A 15,900-nucleotide genomic window follows, 5' to 3' on the forward strand; every position below is an offset into this window, starting at 1 on the left:
ACCAAAATTTGAAACGTACGTTACGTAATAAATTGAGTGATTTATTTCAAAAGAATAACCCTGTACAGCAAAGCAATAACTGGATTTTTACGGTGGAATCTACTGACTTAATAAAGACACAATAAACAGAAGTAAAGCATGATTCTATGAAAAACAACAACACATTTCCAACAATCAAATACTTAATCAGTTTTTCAACACATCATGTAAAGATATTTTGCGCGCTGCCAATGCTCAAGATGCCATTGAAAGAAGTTGCTGAGCTATCCCATGACCTCAAATCGACGGCACAGATTCGAGAAATGTACATTTAGGTGGTAATTAATGGTGTAATCAAGCTTTCTGTCATTTGGTGGTAACGTAAGTTACATCACGTATGTTACACTTGTGGATTAAATCGTATAAGTTAGCAACATAATAATGAAGCTTTTGCCACCCATGGGTATGACGACAATCTACTCCATTAGTCTCAACTCTAGAACAATCATTCAGAGCCATGCACCTTCATACTTTTTACAAAGATGGTAAAGTATGTTACTTCTCTTAAATCTACCTTTTTAAAATCTACATTTACGAGATTAGCAGTCGCATGTCTTTTGAAGCTGAGTGATGAAATATCTTTTAACATAAACTTACACCCCTTTTGGTCAGAAAAACAAGACAATTGTGTAGTACTCACTGTAATAGCATAACCAAGTTGGCAGTACAGAGATGGTAACGTATGTTTCAGCGGATCTGGCGACACATTTCCATCAGTTATTTTGTTGATAAAGAATGGTTAGTTTAAAAAGTTGTGTTAGGTTTTCATAGAACCTTAAGCCACTTTTCTGAAACCGTGAGTAAGCTTCCTCTTTATGCTCATATTTTCCCACAAAGTTGAGAAAACATTAAAAATCATCGTTGGCGACATGCACTTTTAAGCCTGTTGGCCGAACTTAACCCTCCACCAATGGCTTAGTGGTATAATTTCGCCTTCGAAATGATTTCAGTTTTTGTTTATATGTCCCTTGGCATCACATAAAACCACAGGGGCATTTTGAAAGAGCTTTTTATCTCTCCTAGGTGAGTAGGAACATAAGCGACACGATTTTTGACCAATTGCGCCGAAATAGTGGTTTTGGGCCCAAAGCACATAGCTTTTATTAGGGTTATTCCGAAGGTTCGTTAATCTAAACATGAAATTTGAATTTCGTTATTCCGAAGGTTCCTCTATCTGAAAACGAAAATGAAAACAACAAAAACAACAGCAACAACAACAACAACACCAAAAAGTCGGGGGGGGGGGGGGGAGGGGGATGGGCACTTCAGACTTCTGGTGCCACTTTCGGGTTTCATCAGCTAACAAGAAGAAGAAGAAGAAGAAGAGGAAGAAAGGTCTTCAGCGCAATGCATGGTGCCACTTCCGGGTAAAAAAAAAAAAATGTAAGGGGGAGGGGGCTGACACCTTATGTATTTCTTTGTATGGTGCAACAAAAAAAAAAAAAAAAAAGGGGGGGGGGCGAGCCCCCTCCCCCCTCCTCATGTTCCGTCGGCCCTGCATTTTTTAATTTGTTAATAATTAATCTTTAAATAACATAGAGCCTATTTGACTTTCCGGCCTACTTTCTGATAAAAATCATAAATATCTGCTTTGGCTTGAAAGGAGACTACAGTAGAAGCAATCGGCGGCAATTTGTGAATGACAACAGTACAAAAATTGCGATAGTTTCATGAAAGTTTTCCTGGAGTCGCTGAAAATTTCTGATTCCGATTCAGACGAAACAGTTAAGTTGGAGGGAAAACAAGAAGACGAGGTAGGAACTTCCGCTTTTGTATGAAATATTTCGTGTCGGTCCCACGTTTATTTATTGCGTTGTCCCATGCATTTACTTTGCTGTAGGCTACTGTAGCCAACGAGTAACAAGATGCCAATTGGCAATTCGAATGCAATGGCCATTGGCATGGCCATGGGCCATTGCTTGGCATTGGTAATGCGTTGGATGCGTTATATGAGTGGTCTAGTGTTACTGAGTGGTCTTGAAGTCTAGAAGTAGAAGAAATCTACATCTTGGTCTAGACCTAGATGTCTTGAAAACTTAGCTATGCTAGTTATAACCCCGTCGCGGGGCGCTGTAACACAGTAACAGTAACTTTACGGTACGTATTTGTCCGTATGGGGTCGCTGCTGCGGTTATGCTAGTTAGTAACTGCACTGGTTAGTTGAGTAATTCAATTGTCGCAATCATCCTATTCTTTATTTCCTAGGAATAATTTGTAGGATAGCCGATAGGAACACTTTGTAAATTAAAGACAAAACAAAACAAAAAACGAAAACTTAAAAGGGCCATCGCCAGGGCCAATGCCAGTGGGCTTTGCCAGGTGTGAGTTCAAATAGATAGGCTAGATACCGGTATCTAATTTAAAAACAAACAAACAAACAAACAAAACAAACAAACAAACACAAAAAAATCTGATAAGGGCCTAGAATCTAGTCTAGACTATTCTAGTTCGTAGACCTACAGGGTAAGATGTTTTACCATATCATACTGGAGGCTAGTATTAGTAAAGTAGTTAACTACATCAACGTTAGTAAATTTATAGAATCTTCACAAGAATGACAAAACCTAATTTTTGAACAATTTGATTTAATTGACTCATCGAGTAAGTTTAACCAGGTTAGATTCTAACATTATCAGGTGGTGAGACCAACTAGTAAGTATGAGTGGCAATTGTAAATGTGCACTTTTTGTTTAAATCTTGCTCGTGGTAATAAGATTAAGAAATGAAGGGGTCGAGATACTTCACTCATTTTTGTGATTTTCTTGCCAGTAACTACTTGTTTTTGTGATCTTCTTGCCAGTAACTACTAAGTATTGGCCACAGGGTATCTTTGTCTGTGTCCAATCAAGAGCTTTAACACAGAACAGCTATGGCAAGTATCAATCCTTGTCTCAGAGCAGTTACTAGAGCATATTCACTGTCTCCAGCAACTACATTCTATGTGGTATGCCAGCGATCTGTACTGAATTCACTCACTGTGTGTGACTATGAACCATCACCAACCACTTAACCTTGCTTCACCATATGTTTTAGGTACATAATGTATCATAGCTAGCTGTAGCTATTGCCAAAGCCAATATCTCACTGCAATGACACTTAGGCCCGAATTCACGAAGGTGGTACAAATGAAACCATGGTTTAAACCATGGACAAAAACCATGGAATGCCAAGTGTCGCATGCGATATTTCGCTACGAAATCAGTCATTTCGTCGATGAAATGATTATTTTGTAAAGAAATGACAACATTTTGTAACTACAGTGTAAATGAACATTTCGTCCACGAAATGATAATTTCGTTAACGAAACGGTCATTTTGTCGACGAAATGACCAATTTCGTAACGAAATATTCTGTTTGACACTTGGCGCTCCATGGTTTTTGTCCATGGTTTAGACCATGGTTTTGTTTGTACCACCTTCGTGAATTCGGGCCATAGAGACTAAGTCGCAATCTGATGAACATGCACATAGGTAGATTCTATGGAGAATAGATACAGGCTACAGCATACACTGAGAAATATCAAGGGAATAAATAGGGGTTTTGAGAAAAAGGCATGTAAATTTTAAAGATAGTTGGAAAGAGATCCTTTATTAGCCTATCCCAAAAACAAACAAGCAAACAGACAGACAAACAGACAGACAACACAAACAAAAACAAACAAACAATTTAGTACCAACCCTAACCTAACCCCTATAACTTTCGAATCCAGCATACACCCCATTTGTTCAACTTGCTCACCCTAATAATCAATCCTTGGGTAGAAATATTATTTTCAGCTGTGTATTTTAAATATTTTTTAAAATTCTGTATTGATTCAAAAGGAACTCTTACCCAGTTCTTCATGACCTATTACATCTCATCTTGTTTAATTCTTCACAGGATTGATATGTGGCACACCTGGTTTCACTGTCTTGCTTGGATGGAGATCATTAGGGTCAAATGATTCAAACTTTATTTTCTCTTTTTTTTCAACAGAATGTACAAATTCACATATTTCTTTGTACATTCTGTTGAAAAAAAAACAAAACAAAACATGAAAATAAAGTTTGAATTATTTGAATCAGAAGGGTCGTAACTAATCTTTAACATTAGGGAGCACCTAGTGATAGCAGCCTGTCCCTATCAGTGTTGTAGAATGCCATTGGATACCCATTTGAAATCATGTCAACTTAAGGTGATGCAATATTCTGAGACAGTGGAGATGTAATTTACATAAGTGAGCTAAGTCCTGTTTTGAGTTCTTGTATTCTTGCCATCATTTAAAACAGCATAAATGCTTTTTGTTAAGTGTTCTGATTACTTCATCTTAATGACAACTAAATGTCACCCTATACAGACAGAGAGAGAGCGAGAGACAGAAAGAGAGAAAGTGAGGGAGAAAAACCCTCAATCAAATCCTCCATGTAATGTTTCAAGTGTTTTAGTACAAGAAGGGCATTACCAACATTTGATGTCTTTTCCCCCTCTCCAACAACAGGTCATGATATCGGCCAGTCAGCCTCGTGAGTTTGTTCCATTTGGCCGTTCCATCTCCAGCCACCATCCTGGTCAAGACGTCCTCCCTCAGCAGAGGAAACTGGACTCTGATCATGAAATACCTCTTTCAGCCTTCAAAGATGTGTCCATCAGCCATATCCCAACTGTAAGGGACTACGAATGTGGAATGACTGAGGTTTATGATAACTCATGCATATAGAGTCTTAGAAGTCACCAAGGAGCTAATTTAAAGTGCAATTTGCAAAATTGATTTCCTGTTTCAGTGAAAAAAGATGAAGTGAAGATCTATCAAAAAATGGTAAAGTTATCCTAGCAAATTATTTAATGTCATATCACTGTATCTGCTAGACATGTTTTAGCTTTCAATTAATGTTGCATAATTAATTTGCATACCCTGGTATTTAAACTTCCCTCTCTGAAAGCCTGTGACTAATGCGTGACAACAATGGTAAAAGACAACGTCATATCCCATTTTTAACACTTTTCATTTGGCTATGTACGCTCTGCAGAAGGAGTCCTGGCACATACGAGGGAGTAGCAGTTCAGATGACTGTGATGAGGAGCTGTACTTCAAGGACAGAGTGGTGGTCTGGAGTAGAGGATGTGCATACACCACTAGCACCATACTTAAATCCTACACGCTTCAGGAACCAATTCTTCAGGTAATGGCCAAACTCTTAATTTGAGTGAGCAGGGTAAGATGTAAACATGACATAAGTAGTATGATTCTTGTGATAATCATCTTGCAAGTATATTCAAAACGGGCATATGTAAGCAGTCATTTGTGCATACTACCACTTGTAGTAAAAAAAAAAAAAAAAATAAAGAAAGGACTGTTATTAAAGTTCAGTGTCCAGTTTTCTCACATTTAAGTTGTTGCTTCTGCATTTCAGTTGATGTGACTTAATTTTGATGAAAATCAAAGCAACAAAGCAACTATACAATGCCATGAAAAAAAAAGTCATCAAAGGAGGTTCTGCACTTTTTTCTCCATCTAATGTAAGTTGACTAACTTTCCAGGTCACTGAAATGCCTAATTGAATTATCTCAGCCACCAAAAGGGCAAAACTTATCAATGCCTTTTTCTTATATGGTTGTACAGAACACAGTAGTAGCAAAATTAAACATATCTGCCATGTACAACAGCTCCAAAGAGATCCCCATGCTACCTCAGGATCATTACCATTAGTGTGTGTTGAATTTATCCAAAAATAGTAGTTGCTACCTCCTTTTCTGTTTCTGTCGTGATATCTACCCATTATTTATTTATTTATTTATTTATTTATTTATTTATTTAGGTTTTAGCACTCAGATGGTGGGTTTTAGTTTCTCCCTGCTTTTTTCATAAAAGGATTCAATAGATGAATTGTATGTATCTGGTAATTGTTGTTTTATGTATTGCTGAATATTGTAAATGTTCTTTTTCTATTTCTGATTTATTGATAGGCTGAATGGAGTCAATTTAGAGTCCAAAGGTATAAGGAATCTTCCATTGAGAAAGGGACACCCAGCCAAATAGGTAGGATATATCATGAGTCAGCATGACTGCCAGGGTGATGTGTTATAAATGGCTAGTGGCAATGATTGCAATATAGTCAATGAAGATAAATCATATTACCTGTCAAAACTTGTGGAAAGTGATGACGCAGTTCATGCTAAACTCATTAACCCATTAAAGACGAGTTCCAAGTATACTCGGGCAAGTGTCTGTGGGAAATGTGTGTTGTAGCAAATCAGCCCGTTCTCAATGGATTAATGGCAGTTCTATCAGGGAAAATATATAACTTTCTATTGACAATGCTAGTGATGGAAGGTAGACTTAAAGGACAAGTTCACCTTCATAGACGTGTGGGTTGAGTGAATGCAGCAATATTGGTAGAACACATCAGTGAGAGTTTGAGCAAAGTCGGACAATCCGTTAAAAAGTTATGAATTTTTGAAGTTTCTGCTCAGTCACGGCTGGATGAAAAGACTACTATAGCTTGTGATGTCACATGAGTACAACGATATAAAGAAAGAATAAAGAAAATTCAACATATTTCGATTTTTCTCGCATAAGAAAAGAACACTCGACTTCTCTCTTTCAGAAGGCAGGGGGAATAATATTACCCTTAACATACGTCAGTAGCAAGTTGAAGAAATGTGCACTTTATTCAAAAAGTAAAGTTTTGTGAAATTCTCTTTTTATTTTCCTTATATAGTTGTACGCATGTGACATCATACACTCTAGTAGTCGTCACTTCCAGCAGTGACTGCGCAGATACTTAAGATATTCGTAACTTTTGAACGGATTGTCCAATTTTCCTCAAACTTTCACTGATGTGTTCTACTAATATTGCTGCATTCTCTCAATCCTTATGTATATGAAGGTGGACTTGTCCTTTAAGGAACAGACAGTTTTAGTCCAAAATTATCATTTGAATCATTTCAAAATTTTGAATCATTTCAAAATTTTGAATCCTGGAATTTCATGGTGATGTTTGATTGGTGATTATAGATAACATTATCTACCAAAGGTGAGAAAACACTATTTTTTTTCCCTGGAAAGGGATGATACTTATATTTCATTCCATCATTGTGGTTCTCAATCACAAAATCTGTCACTCACAAAATTGTCCTAAAAGTTCCAATTTATATATCAAATATATGGCATATACTGCTCACGAAGTGCCAAACTTAGAGATACCTAATCTATGTGAAAAAAAAATCATGTCAGATGCTTGGTGAAAACATAGAGTCATGCCAGGTTGATATCCATGATTAAACAATGCAGTGTGTTCCGAAAGAGCCATGATTTTCAAAGTCTGAATGCACTGAATGTATACCGGTAGTTCATTTCACTTTGCTGCATTTGATACCAGGAGTTTTAGAATACTACCTTTATAAAGATGTTTTTCTATATGAATTATAGTACATGCTGAACTTAGCTTGAACCCACCCAACTTCTATTTAAATAGTGGCATTCATGCTAATGTGACATACTTGTTCTCCATCCCTGAACATCAGAGGAAGCTATCCCAGGGATCAGCATCACCCATCCAAACAGTATCACTGTCTTCACAGAGACTGGCGAGAAGTTTGTTGCTCCACTGCCCTTCCAAGTAAGTGAGCAAATAGAGAGACATATCAAGTGCCGCCCTGTGGTGTCATACAAAGCATGCAGCACTTCATAAAGACATAAATGGCAGTGGGATTATCAAATATAGTTTGATGTAGTGACTGACACCCATATATGAACCCTGGAAGAGTGTACAGTGCACTCGTAATATAACAAACACGTTTATAATGAAATTCTGGTTACAATGAAATAAGAATTAAATCCGCAAACATTATTGGCTCTATGTATTGTTATTGTTTATTAGTTTGGTTATAATGAAACTTTGATATATAACAACAGAAAACTGGCGGTCCCGAGGACTTCGTTATAATGGGAGTCCACTTTAACCACCTTGGCAATGTCTTGTGTCATATCTTTGAACATTTCTCTTTGTATTGGACATTTGTTTAGGAATCGAACAAATTATGCTTCATGAAGTCCACACACCAGTCCTTCATCCCTCTTTTTTTTTAATAATTTAATCTCAAGGGTTGATTCAACATTTGCTTTTGGGAGAAAAGATTGCCTCCATTGTTTTGTATTGCAATTGTTACAGAGTAGTTCTAATGGTCTACTTGATTCTAATGAATTAAAAGTAAGAGCTTTCATCCATTTAAACTCCTATCTATCTGTCTGTCTAAAACTCTTGAGGATAACTCTTGAGTATCTATGTTGTAAGGTGCGTAGTAATCTTCTTCCAAAATTTGAAAATGTGTGATATTTTACCCATCTGTGCAGGTGTCTAAAACATGGGATATTGAAGGGGGTTTGCTGTTGGAACAAGCTGCTACTCAGAAAGAACTCCCATCTGGCTTCAGCAGAAGGTGATAATATTGCCACTGTGTACTCTCTGCATGCTGGTGACATAGTAAATGAAAATCTGATGGTACTACTCATGAATGTTTGGAATGAAAGTGCTTTGATAAGAGTAAAATGGCAATCAGAAAAGCCTCCAACAGTGTTGAAGTCTCAGAAAGCATGTAAGGTAGATTTAAGTAAAGTAATTTGATTGAATGGTTACTTCTACTGGTTAACAACTAAAACAAAGATGTCTCCTGAAGACTGTATGTGAAATAAGAGTTAATAACAACAATCTCTTGGTTGCATTCCAGGCTACTGTCGGCTCCAATTCACACAAATTTCATGCTGCAAAAATATCTTACTTTACAGTAGTAAGATATTTTTGCAGCATGAAATTTGTGTGAATTGGAGCCGACAGCCATTTTCGTGGCATGAAATTTTCACTAATTGGCACTGGCATTCAATACAGTGTAGACAAGCGTTTTTGTGTGCAATTTAACTTCGCAGATCTTGGCTCTTGCAAAGTTCACAAAATTAAATGGCACGAGAACATTTCTGGTTTTACAGCATATTCCAAAACCCGCTGCTTCTGTTTCATAGAACTCAAACAATAGTAATGCATTGTCATATATGTGTAAGAAATTTTCAAATAATTCTTTCAACGAGAAGTGCTTCACTACCATTGGAAATCTTAACATTGATTTGTTCAATTGGCAAATACACATTTTATAAAATGAAAATAAATCTTTCCATCTCAAATGGGCATTTTTTGAAATCTACTCTGCTTCTGTGCAGATCTAATGAATTTGAACAGTTCTGTCTAATCTCTCCCAAATCTCCCAAATATTCATGTAGGATATGCAGTAGATCTAAGACTTGACAATTTAACTAGGACAACATAATATTTTCTGCTGTGAAATTCTCCCAAGATATGATTATTTATATGTATTTTTGCCAACTATGTATCCAGGGAGCAGGACCAGTTACCAACTCTCTTCAGCTTGGTGCACCCTTTGGATGAACCCACTCCAGTGCTTTGCAGAAATACAAGTTAGTCATGGTTTGACATATTTGAATCTGCAAACCTTTCCACATTTTCGTCTCATGCTTTTGAACTTCAAAAACAGATGCCCATATAGCTTGGTGGAAGTTATCCTACATGGAATAAAAATCAGAAATTTTTGAAAAGTGAAAATTGTCTCCAACATAAAAGATTTGGATTCTTCAGTTATTCTTTTCTAGATCAAAAGCTATCTAAACTCAACACATTGTCACAGATGAGTTTTGATAGAAGTTCATTCTCATATATATCACACCCATCATCATCAGCAGCATTCAGTACTCATTTCCATTTTTCCTATTCTTTTCCTTGCTCGGTGTCATCCAAATGTGCCGGTACCGGGAAACTGTCTTCTCTTTTTCAACTCCTTTTTGAATTTTACCTCTTTCAGGCAGTGGCACCGTTAAGGTAGACCTTGTCACGGACCCCATGCAGCAGATAACGTTCACTTGTCGCAAGCCGTCTTTGGTCATGACCTATGACCAGTCCATTGGCATTCACTCTGTGTGGACGTTGAGAAGGGTCAAGGAAGAGGTGAGCGGTTTTATGGAGGGCTCAACACTAGCAGTGGCCCGATGCCCCAGGGCCACTAAAAATTGTCAGGCCACCAAATTTCCAAGAAGGTTATCCTTTGGTGACCCGATTAGGAAACCAGGATTCAATGTGGAATGTTATGTTTCCTCTTTATTTTGGGCCACTGCATTTCTTTTTCAGGTCACTATGATATCAAAGTTAGATTTTATGGGGCCAAATGGGCCACCAGAAAGAAAAATAAATGTCAGGCCCTGTTATATTAGTCTTCATTGGATTCATCGAGCGGGGAATGTACTGTGGTTGGTGACTACATGTAGCAGGTTTGCAATGCCTGTAAAACTGGAAGAAACAGTAATGTATTTAGCGATTGAACACGAAGTTACCATGAAGGAAGGTAATGGTAAGATAGTGTAGAAAGGTAAAAAAAACAAAAACAAAGGTGACAGGCATATTGGAAAGAGTTTCAGTGATCATTATGAAGTTCATAGACACTGCAAAAGGTAATATCAAGCTGCATTCCCAGTTTAGGTTGTTTGAGTACACAGAACATGTAGTAAATTGGAATCCAGTCAAAGATTGGTAGTACATTTCACATGAAGGGCTGCAAGATAACTTGCAGAGGTCATGGTTTGGTAACATTTTACTCTCACTATGTACTATGAGAGAACAATTATTCTAAGTGTTCTTGAGCTTGGAGTGTATGTCATGAGTAAAATGCCATGGCCATTGTCTAAGAATACTCTATACAGTTACTGATATTACTTTAGATTTACATGAAGAAACTGAATGTGACAAGGTAGACAGCATACTGTGCTACAATACTTCCATGACTGGTTTGATTTTTATTATTATTATTTTTTTTTTTCCAAATTTTAATTTTATTTATTTATTTATTTATTTTTTTTTTTTTTTGGGGGGGGTGTATACATTATGTGCCTTGGTTTTTAAGTCAGAGCAGCCGAGACAGCTGCAATATGTCATTTATCAAGCATTGCAAATATGATTTTGTTCTTGATGAATATGTTACTCTGTCAGGAAGCCAAGAGGGCAGTCAAACTTCTTGATGTCCTAGGGGGCTCAATGTCTCTCCACTCCTCCGCCACCAACACTTCAGCCCCCGGTGCCACCCCTAAGCACCACAGCACCGGCTCCACCAACAGTCTGCTGGCCGGTCTCAGTATGAGCGCCCAGTCCCGCCTCAGCATGTCCAGCATGTCCCCCGCCATGTCTCCCATGTCCGGCTTCCGGGGCTACGGGGGCAGACACAGTCTGGCCTCACCACTGGTCACTTCCAGGCAACAGAGTCCTGCAGTCTCTCGTTCTGTCAGGTTTGCTCTTGTCACTTTTGCTTCTGCGTCTTTTTCTGCTGCTTTTGCTTCTGCTTTAGTTTGTACATTTACTTTTGCTTTTGTTGTCATTTCTGCTTCTGCTTTTGTTTTTACATTTGCTTTTGCTTTTTGCTGTCCTTTCTGCTTCTGCTTTTGTCTGTACATTTGTTTTTGCTTTTGTTTTTGTTTTCATTTTTGCTTATGTTCCTGCTGTTGCCTTTACTTCTACTTCTATTTCTGTACTCATGGGGATCTAGCATTAGCAATTTATGGTGTCCCCACTTTCCCAAGAAGTGCTGACAATTTACAGTTTCTTGTTAACCAACTCATCTGTAATATTTGTGAGATGTGGAAATACTCCCAGTCCAGGCTTCTGCTTTCCTTGAGTGTAAAAACCATATGCAATTATCCCAATTCAAACTCTTGAAAAGTGCAAAGAGAATTTAAATATCAAGCAGGTTAACTCAAAAGAAGAATTGGTGCTTCATTTAAAAAAGAAAAAAAGTCAGTGTGAACATGTTTAACTGCACTTTTATTGGCTTTCTTGCAGTTCTTACATATGGTGTACATAATTAAACAAGTGTTGTTTCTCCCTTTTACCGTACTGACAGAGGTAACTGTTTCCATTGGCCAGATAATTGTATGATATGAAACTATTGAAATTCATGTATCAGTATGCCAAATGACTACCCTATGGTATTGTGATGTTGACATTCCGAGTCTTGTCAATGACCTATAATGTTTGTGCTTTAACATCATGTGACACCATGAGTTTTATTGGGCACTGCTGATATAACATTCCAATCACTGAGTGTCTAACCGTGTACATGCGCTGCTCCAACATGCATTTAAAGAAAAAAAAATTCAAAGAGGGAAATACTTATGTATTTGTCTTCTGCTATACAGGCATGACATCAGTCAATATTAAATAGACATTCTTATCAAATAAATTAAATGTGTTTTGACACCTGTGGTGTCAGACATTACAGTGAACTAAGTATGAATAAATACACAAAGCTCTCTAACAGTGTGCTGATCAACATGCACACTGTTATAGAGCTTTGTATAAGTTTTGTAAGTATGAATGAAAACACAAAGCTCTCTACAATATCAGGGAAATTTGTTTCTTGATGATATATTACCACTTGTGTTTGTCCAATGTTTTGTTTCCCTTAGTCGTTCCTACTCCCCTGGACAGAGCCTGCCCTTTGCATCCCCTGGTGGGAGCCATACCCCCCAGTCCTCATACCCCTGGACCCCCCAGGCATCCACAGCTGATACCATGTGTGATGAAGTCAGTGAACCTCTCCTACCAGAGCTGTGCTTGGAACACTGCTGGACGGAACCTCTCTCTTCCAACAGGTGAATTCCTGCTCTCTCACATTTTTTGTTGTGTTTTTTAAATCATATGACTTCATTGGAATCCTTTTCTCGTTAGCCCTCACTAGTGTGTACGATTCATACATACCAGGGATGTGAGAGTTCAGAGTTTTATTTGATTTCAGACTGTTTTACTCTGCTCAAGACCCACTTTGTAGACTAACTTTCTTTCTTTTTTCAGTTTAACTTCATTGACATGTTTACAGTATACTGCACTTCAGACTTTTTTTTCATAAGTTTCAGATTTTTCCAGACTTTTTTTTTTCTGTAAATACTCTCTAACCTCTGACATACACAGAACACATGAAACAAACAAGCAGTTGATTCATTCATGTTTACAGGTATTCAATTATTCATTCATATCAGGTTGTTCCCCAATGGCAGTTTATGCATCAATATCATCTTTTGAATACTTTCAGCCATCATTTTGGTTGGGTAGGTATGAAGAATTAAGTCACTGTTAACACGTGACGCAAGAATCATCTGGAGACATTGTTGGTAGGATGAGTTCAGCTGTTGTGCATATGCAAATACCAACCATATTCAGTGCTCTTTAAACCACACTATATATTGTGTTGTACAGGCAATGGGCCAAGAATTAATGCCCAACCTGCCTTTGCTGGAATGGTGCAAAATATGATAATCATTGATCAATTGTCTAAGGAGAAAACTAAGGAGGATATGTAAATTAGAGCAGATATGATATTTCCTCGAAAAACGGGAACTTCAGAAAAGGGATATTTCACACAAGTGCAATTTATGTTCTGTAACTGAGTCTGTTACAATTTTTGTTTTTCAATTTTTATCTAATTTATTTTATCTCCAGGGATGGAGTTCTTGGCCAGGCCAGCAAAGTATTCTTGACCTCTGACCTCTGTGGTCAGAGCTACCTCTGCTTCCTGTTGCCTCATCGGCACCAGCTGAGATGCCTCAAGTTTAGTTCCAGCAATGACAGCTCCCAGCTCATCTTTGGCAGCCTGACCACCCTCTCGGCCAAAGATGCGGTGCAGCTGGAGGTGGGTCACCTGTAGAGGGCAGCAGTCAAGTCTGTTCAAATGCAATGGCACTTGGTTGGCTCATCAGTAACAAAGCCTATCATACTTCTTTCTGTCAACCCTCATTTTCACTCTACATGACTTATGAGATAGAAATAAGGTATTAAAGTGTCCTTCAACATATGTCTCAGTTTTAAAGGGCATTACATTTTTGTTTTTCGTGTGTGTCAAACATGTTCAGGAAGTTAACATGATGCTGGTGTTGGAGTGGAATGGTAGCCTGGGACTCTACACTGGCACCATCAAGGTTGGCAACGTCCTCCTGGCGGGCGTGGCCCCCACCGTCATGAGTAGCAGTGTAGGACCGGGTGGAGTCATGCCACGCCCAAGCACCCCGCTGGATAGTCCTTTCTTCACCTCCTCCCATCCACCAAGCTCTCATTCACTCACTGATGAGGTATCACTATAGAATCAAATTTTATTTTGATATGTGTATTATAAGGTTACATGTTTTGCAGTCATATATCTTGTTCGTTTATTGAGAAACAGTGAAGTAAATTATGACAATCAGATAATAACTAAATGTTTGAGAAGAGGGTTTTTATTTAGTTTGTTGTTGCAACTGTATGTGCTTTTCTTTACAAAAGCACATACAACTTCTTGACTGGTTTTGAAGTTGGGGTGTCTACCCTTTCAAGTTGCATAACAAATGAACAGGTAAAAGCACCTACAGTTTGTATCTGACATTGTCTCTTTGGTAGCATTTTCCTTTTTCTTGTGTCAGGGGGTTGACATGTGATTTTAAAATTTGGAAACAGCATGAAGTAAAGATTGGTATGAAACCCACAAAGAACCTGAGGTTTAAGATATAGTATTTGCTTCTGTTTTCGCACATTCTTTCTTTATCGGATTGAAGTAGGAAGTTTACCCAATGGTGTACAGCCAACTCTGAAGCCTGTTCACATTTATGGGCATTGTTTGGAATTTATCTCAACTGTTCTTAAAGGAAGGTGTGAGATCTCTCTGGTATCTTAAAATGTTACCTTTCCCCCACTCTCTCATCTGCTTGTAATCTCATTCTCCTCTCCCCTTGTCTCTACCGACCCCAGGTTGTCCTCCTCTCCCCTGTCCCCGGTGAGGCAGGCCACACCAAACTGCAGGAATCCAGCTGCAGCGAGGATCTGACGCTGTCTCGCAGTGCCTCTGGCGTTCAGCACATCGCAAGTCTGAGAGACCCAGTCAAGAACAGATTCACAGTGGTGGGTGACAACTAAATCTATTGTTGATGCATGATAGCCATAGGAGTGACACAAAGAAGCACTTTTCTTTGCTATTGTGTATTTGCATGTTGATACAGCAGACAAAGGAAGGTGTTCAGTATTTCTCAGGGATGTGATATTACTGCATTGATCCTCTTTCACTCCGAAAAGGCAAGAAGCAAACTGTAAGACAGAGAGGAAAAATGCCTCCACCCGATCAAAGTATCCTCTCCACTCTCCAGTATTGTATGCCTCATCGTAAGATCAATAGAAATGCATGGCATGCTCGACAGTTGACAAAACTGATTTTGTCTCTACATGTATGTCCAGTGTACTGTATTTAGAGGAAGAATGTGTAATTATAAGTGATGAACTGCATGCTAGTACCTCTTTACCTATGACCTCAGATAAAAACAACAACAACAACAAACAAACAACAACCTCAAAAATCCAAAACAAACTGTTCTCATCAAGTACCCTTTTTTTTCCGTTGTTGTTTGGGTGAAAGGCACAAAAGGGATCTCACTATCATTTCAGTTTATCATAAGTTTAATGGGAAAAAACACAACAGAATATAGTGTGTGATGCTCATGATAGTGATATGTCATTGAATCAGGTCTGTGGCATCATTTGTATGCCTTCCTCCCCTTCCTTCTCTATGTGGACATATGATATATGTTTCTAATTGTTTTGCAATGTTTTGCAGGTCTTGTCAGATGGCAGCATGGTTCGAAGTTCCCTGCCAAGGCTGGCTATTTCTTCAGCAGGTTTGTCACAGACCATGATTCCCTCTGTTTACAAAATCTCTCTGAGAATTCAGAGATTGGTCCCATCTATCTTTCAAAAGACTTTTCTCTCATTTCATTAAAAGAAAAAAAAATGTGTATGTATGCATGTATGTTGAGATGAA

The 15,900-nt window shown here is 38.2% G+C and overlaps 1 protein-coding gene across 1 annotated transcript in view; it reads left to right on the forward strand.

Annotated features, from left to right (window-relative positions):
- The first annotated feature begins 1,646 nt into the window (after positions 1-1,646).
- Positions 1,647-15,900, forward strand: part of LOC140233969 (anaphase-promoting complex subunit 1-like) — a 43,435-nt gene continuing 29,181 nt past the window's right edge. Inside the window, exons 1-14 of the mRNA XM_072314059.1 lie at positions 1,647-1,793; positions 4,517-4,681; positions 5,046-5,198; positions 5,983-6,055; positions 7,543-7,637; positions 8,372-8,457; positions 9,405-9,484; positions 9,886-10,028; positions 11,064-11,356; positions 12,533-12,718; positions 13,563-13,752; positions 13,973-14,188; positions 14,841-14,990; positions 15,697-15,757. Of these exons, the coding sequence (XP_072170160.1) occupies positions 1,710-1,793; positions 4,517-4,681; positions 5,046-5,198; positions 5,983-6,055; positions 7,543-7,637; positions 8,372-8,457; positions 9,405-9,484; positions 9,886-10,028; positions 11,064-11,356; positions 12,533-12,718; positions 13,563-13,752; positions 13,973-14,188; positions 14,841-14,990; positions 15,697-15,757 (1,975 nt within the window). The 5' untranslated portion in view covers positions 1,647-1,709. The remainder of the gene's footprint in view (positions 1,794-4,516; positions 4,682-5,045; positions 5,199-5,982; positions 6,056-7,542; positions 7,638-8,371; positions 8,458-9,404; positions 9,485-9,885; positions 10,029-11,063; positions 11,357-12,532; positions 12,719-13,562; positions 13,753-13,972; positions 14,189-14,840; positions 14,991-15,696; positions 15,758-15,900) is intronic.

This window comes from Diadema setosum, chromosome 1 (assembly GCF_964275005.1).
Source record: "Diadema setosum chromosome 1, eeDiaSeto1, whole genome shotgun sequence".
NCBI lineage: Eukaryota > Metazoa > Echinodermata > Echinoidea > Diadematoida > Diadematidae > Diadema > Diadema setosum.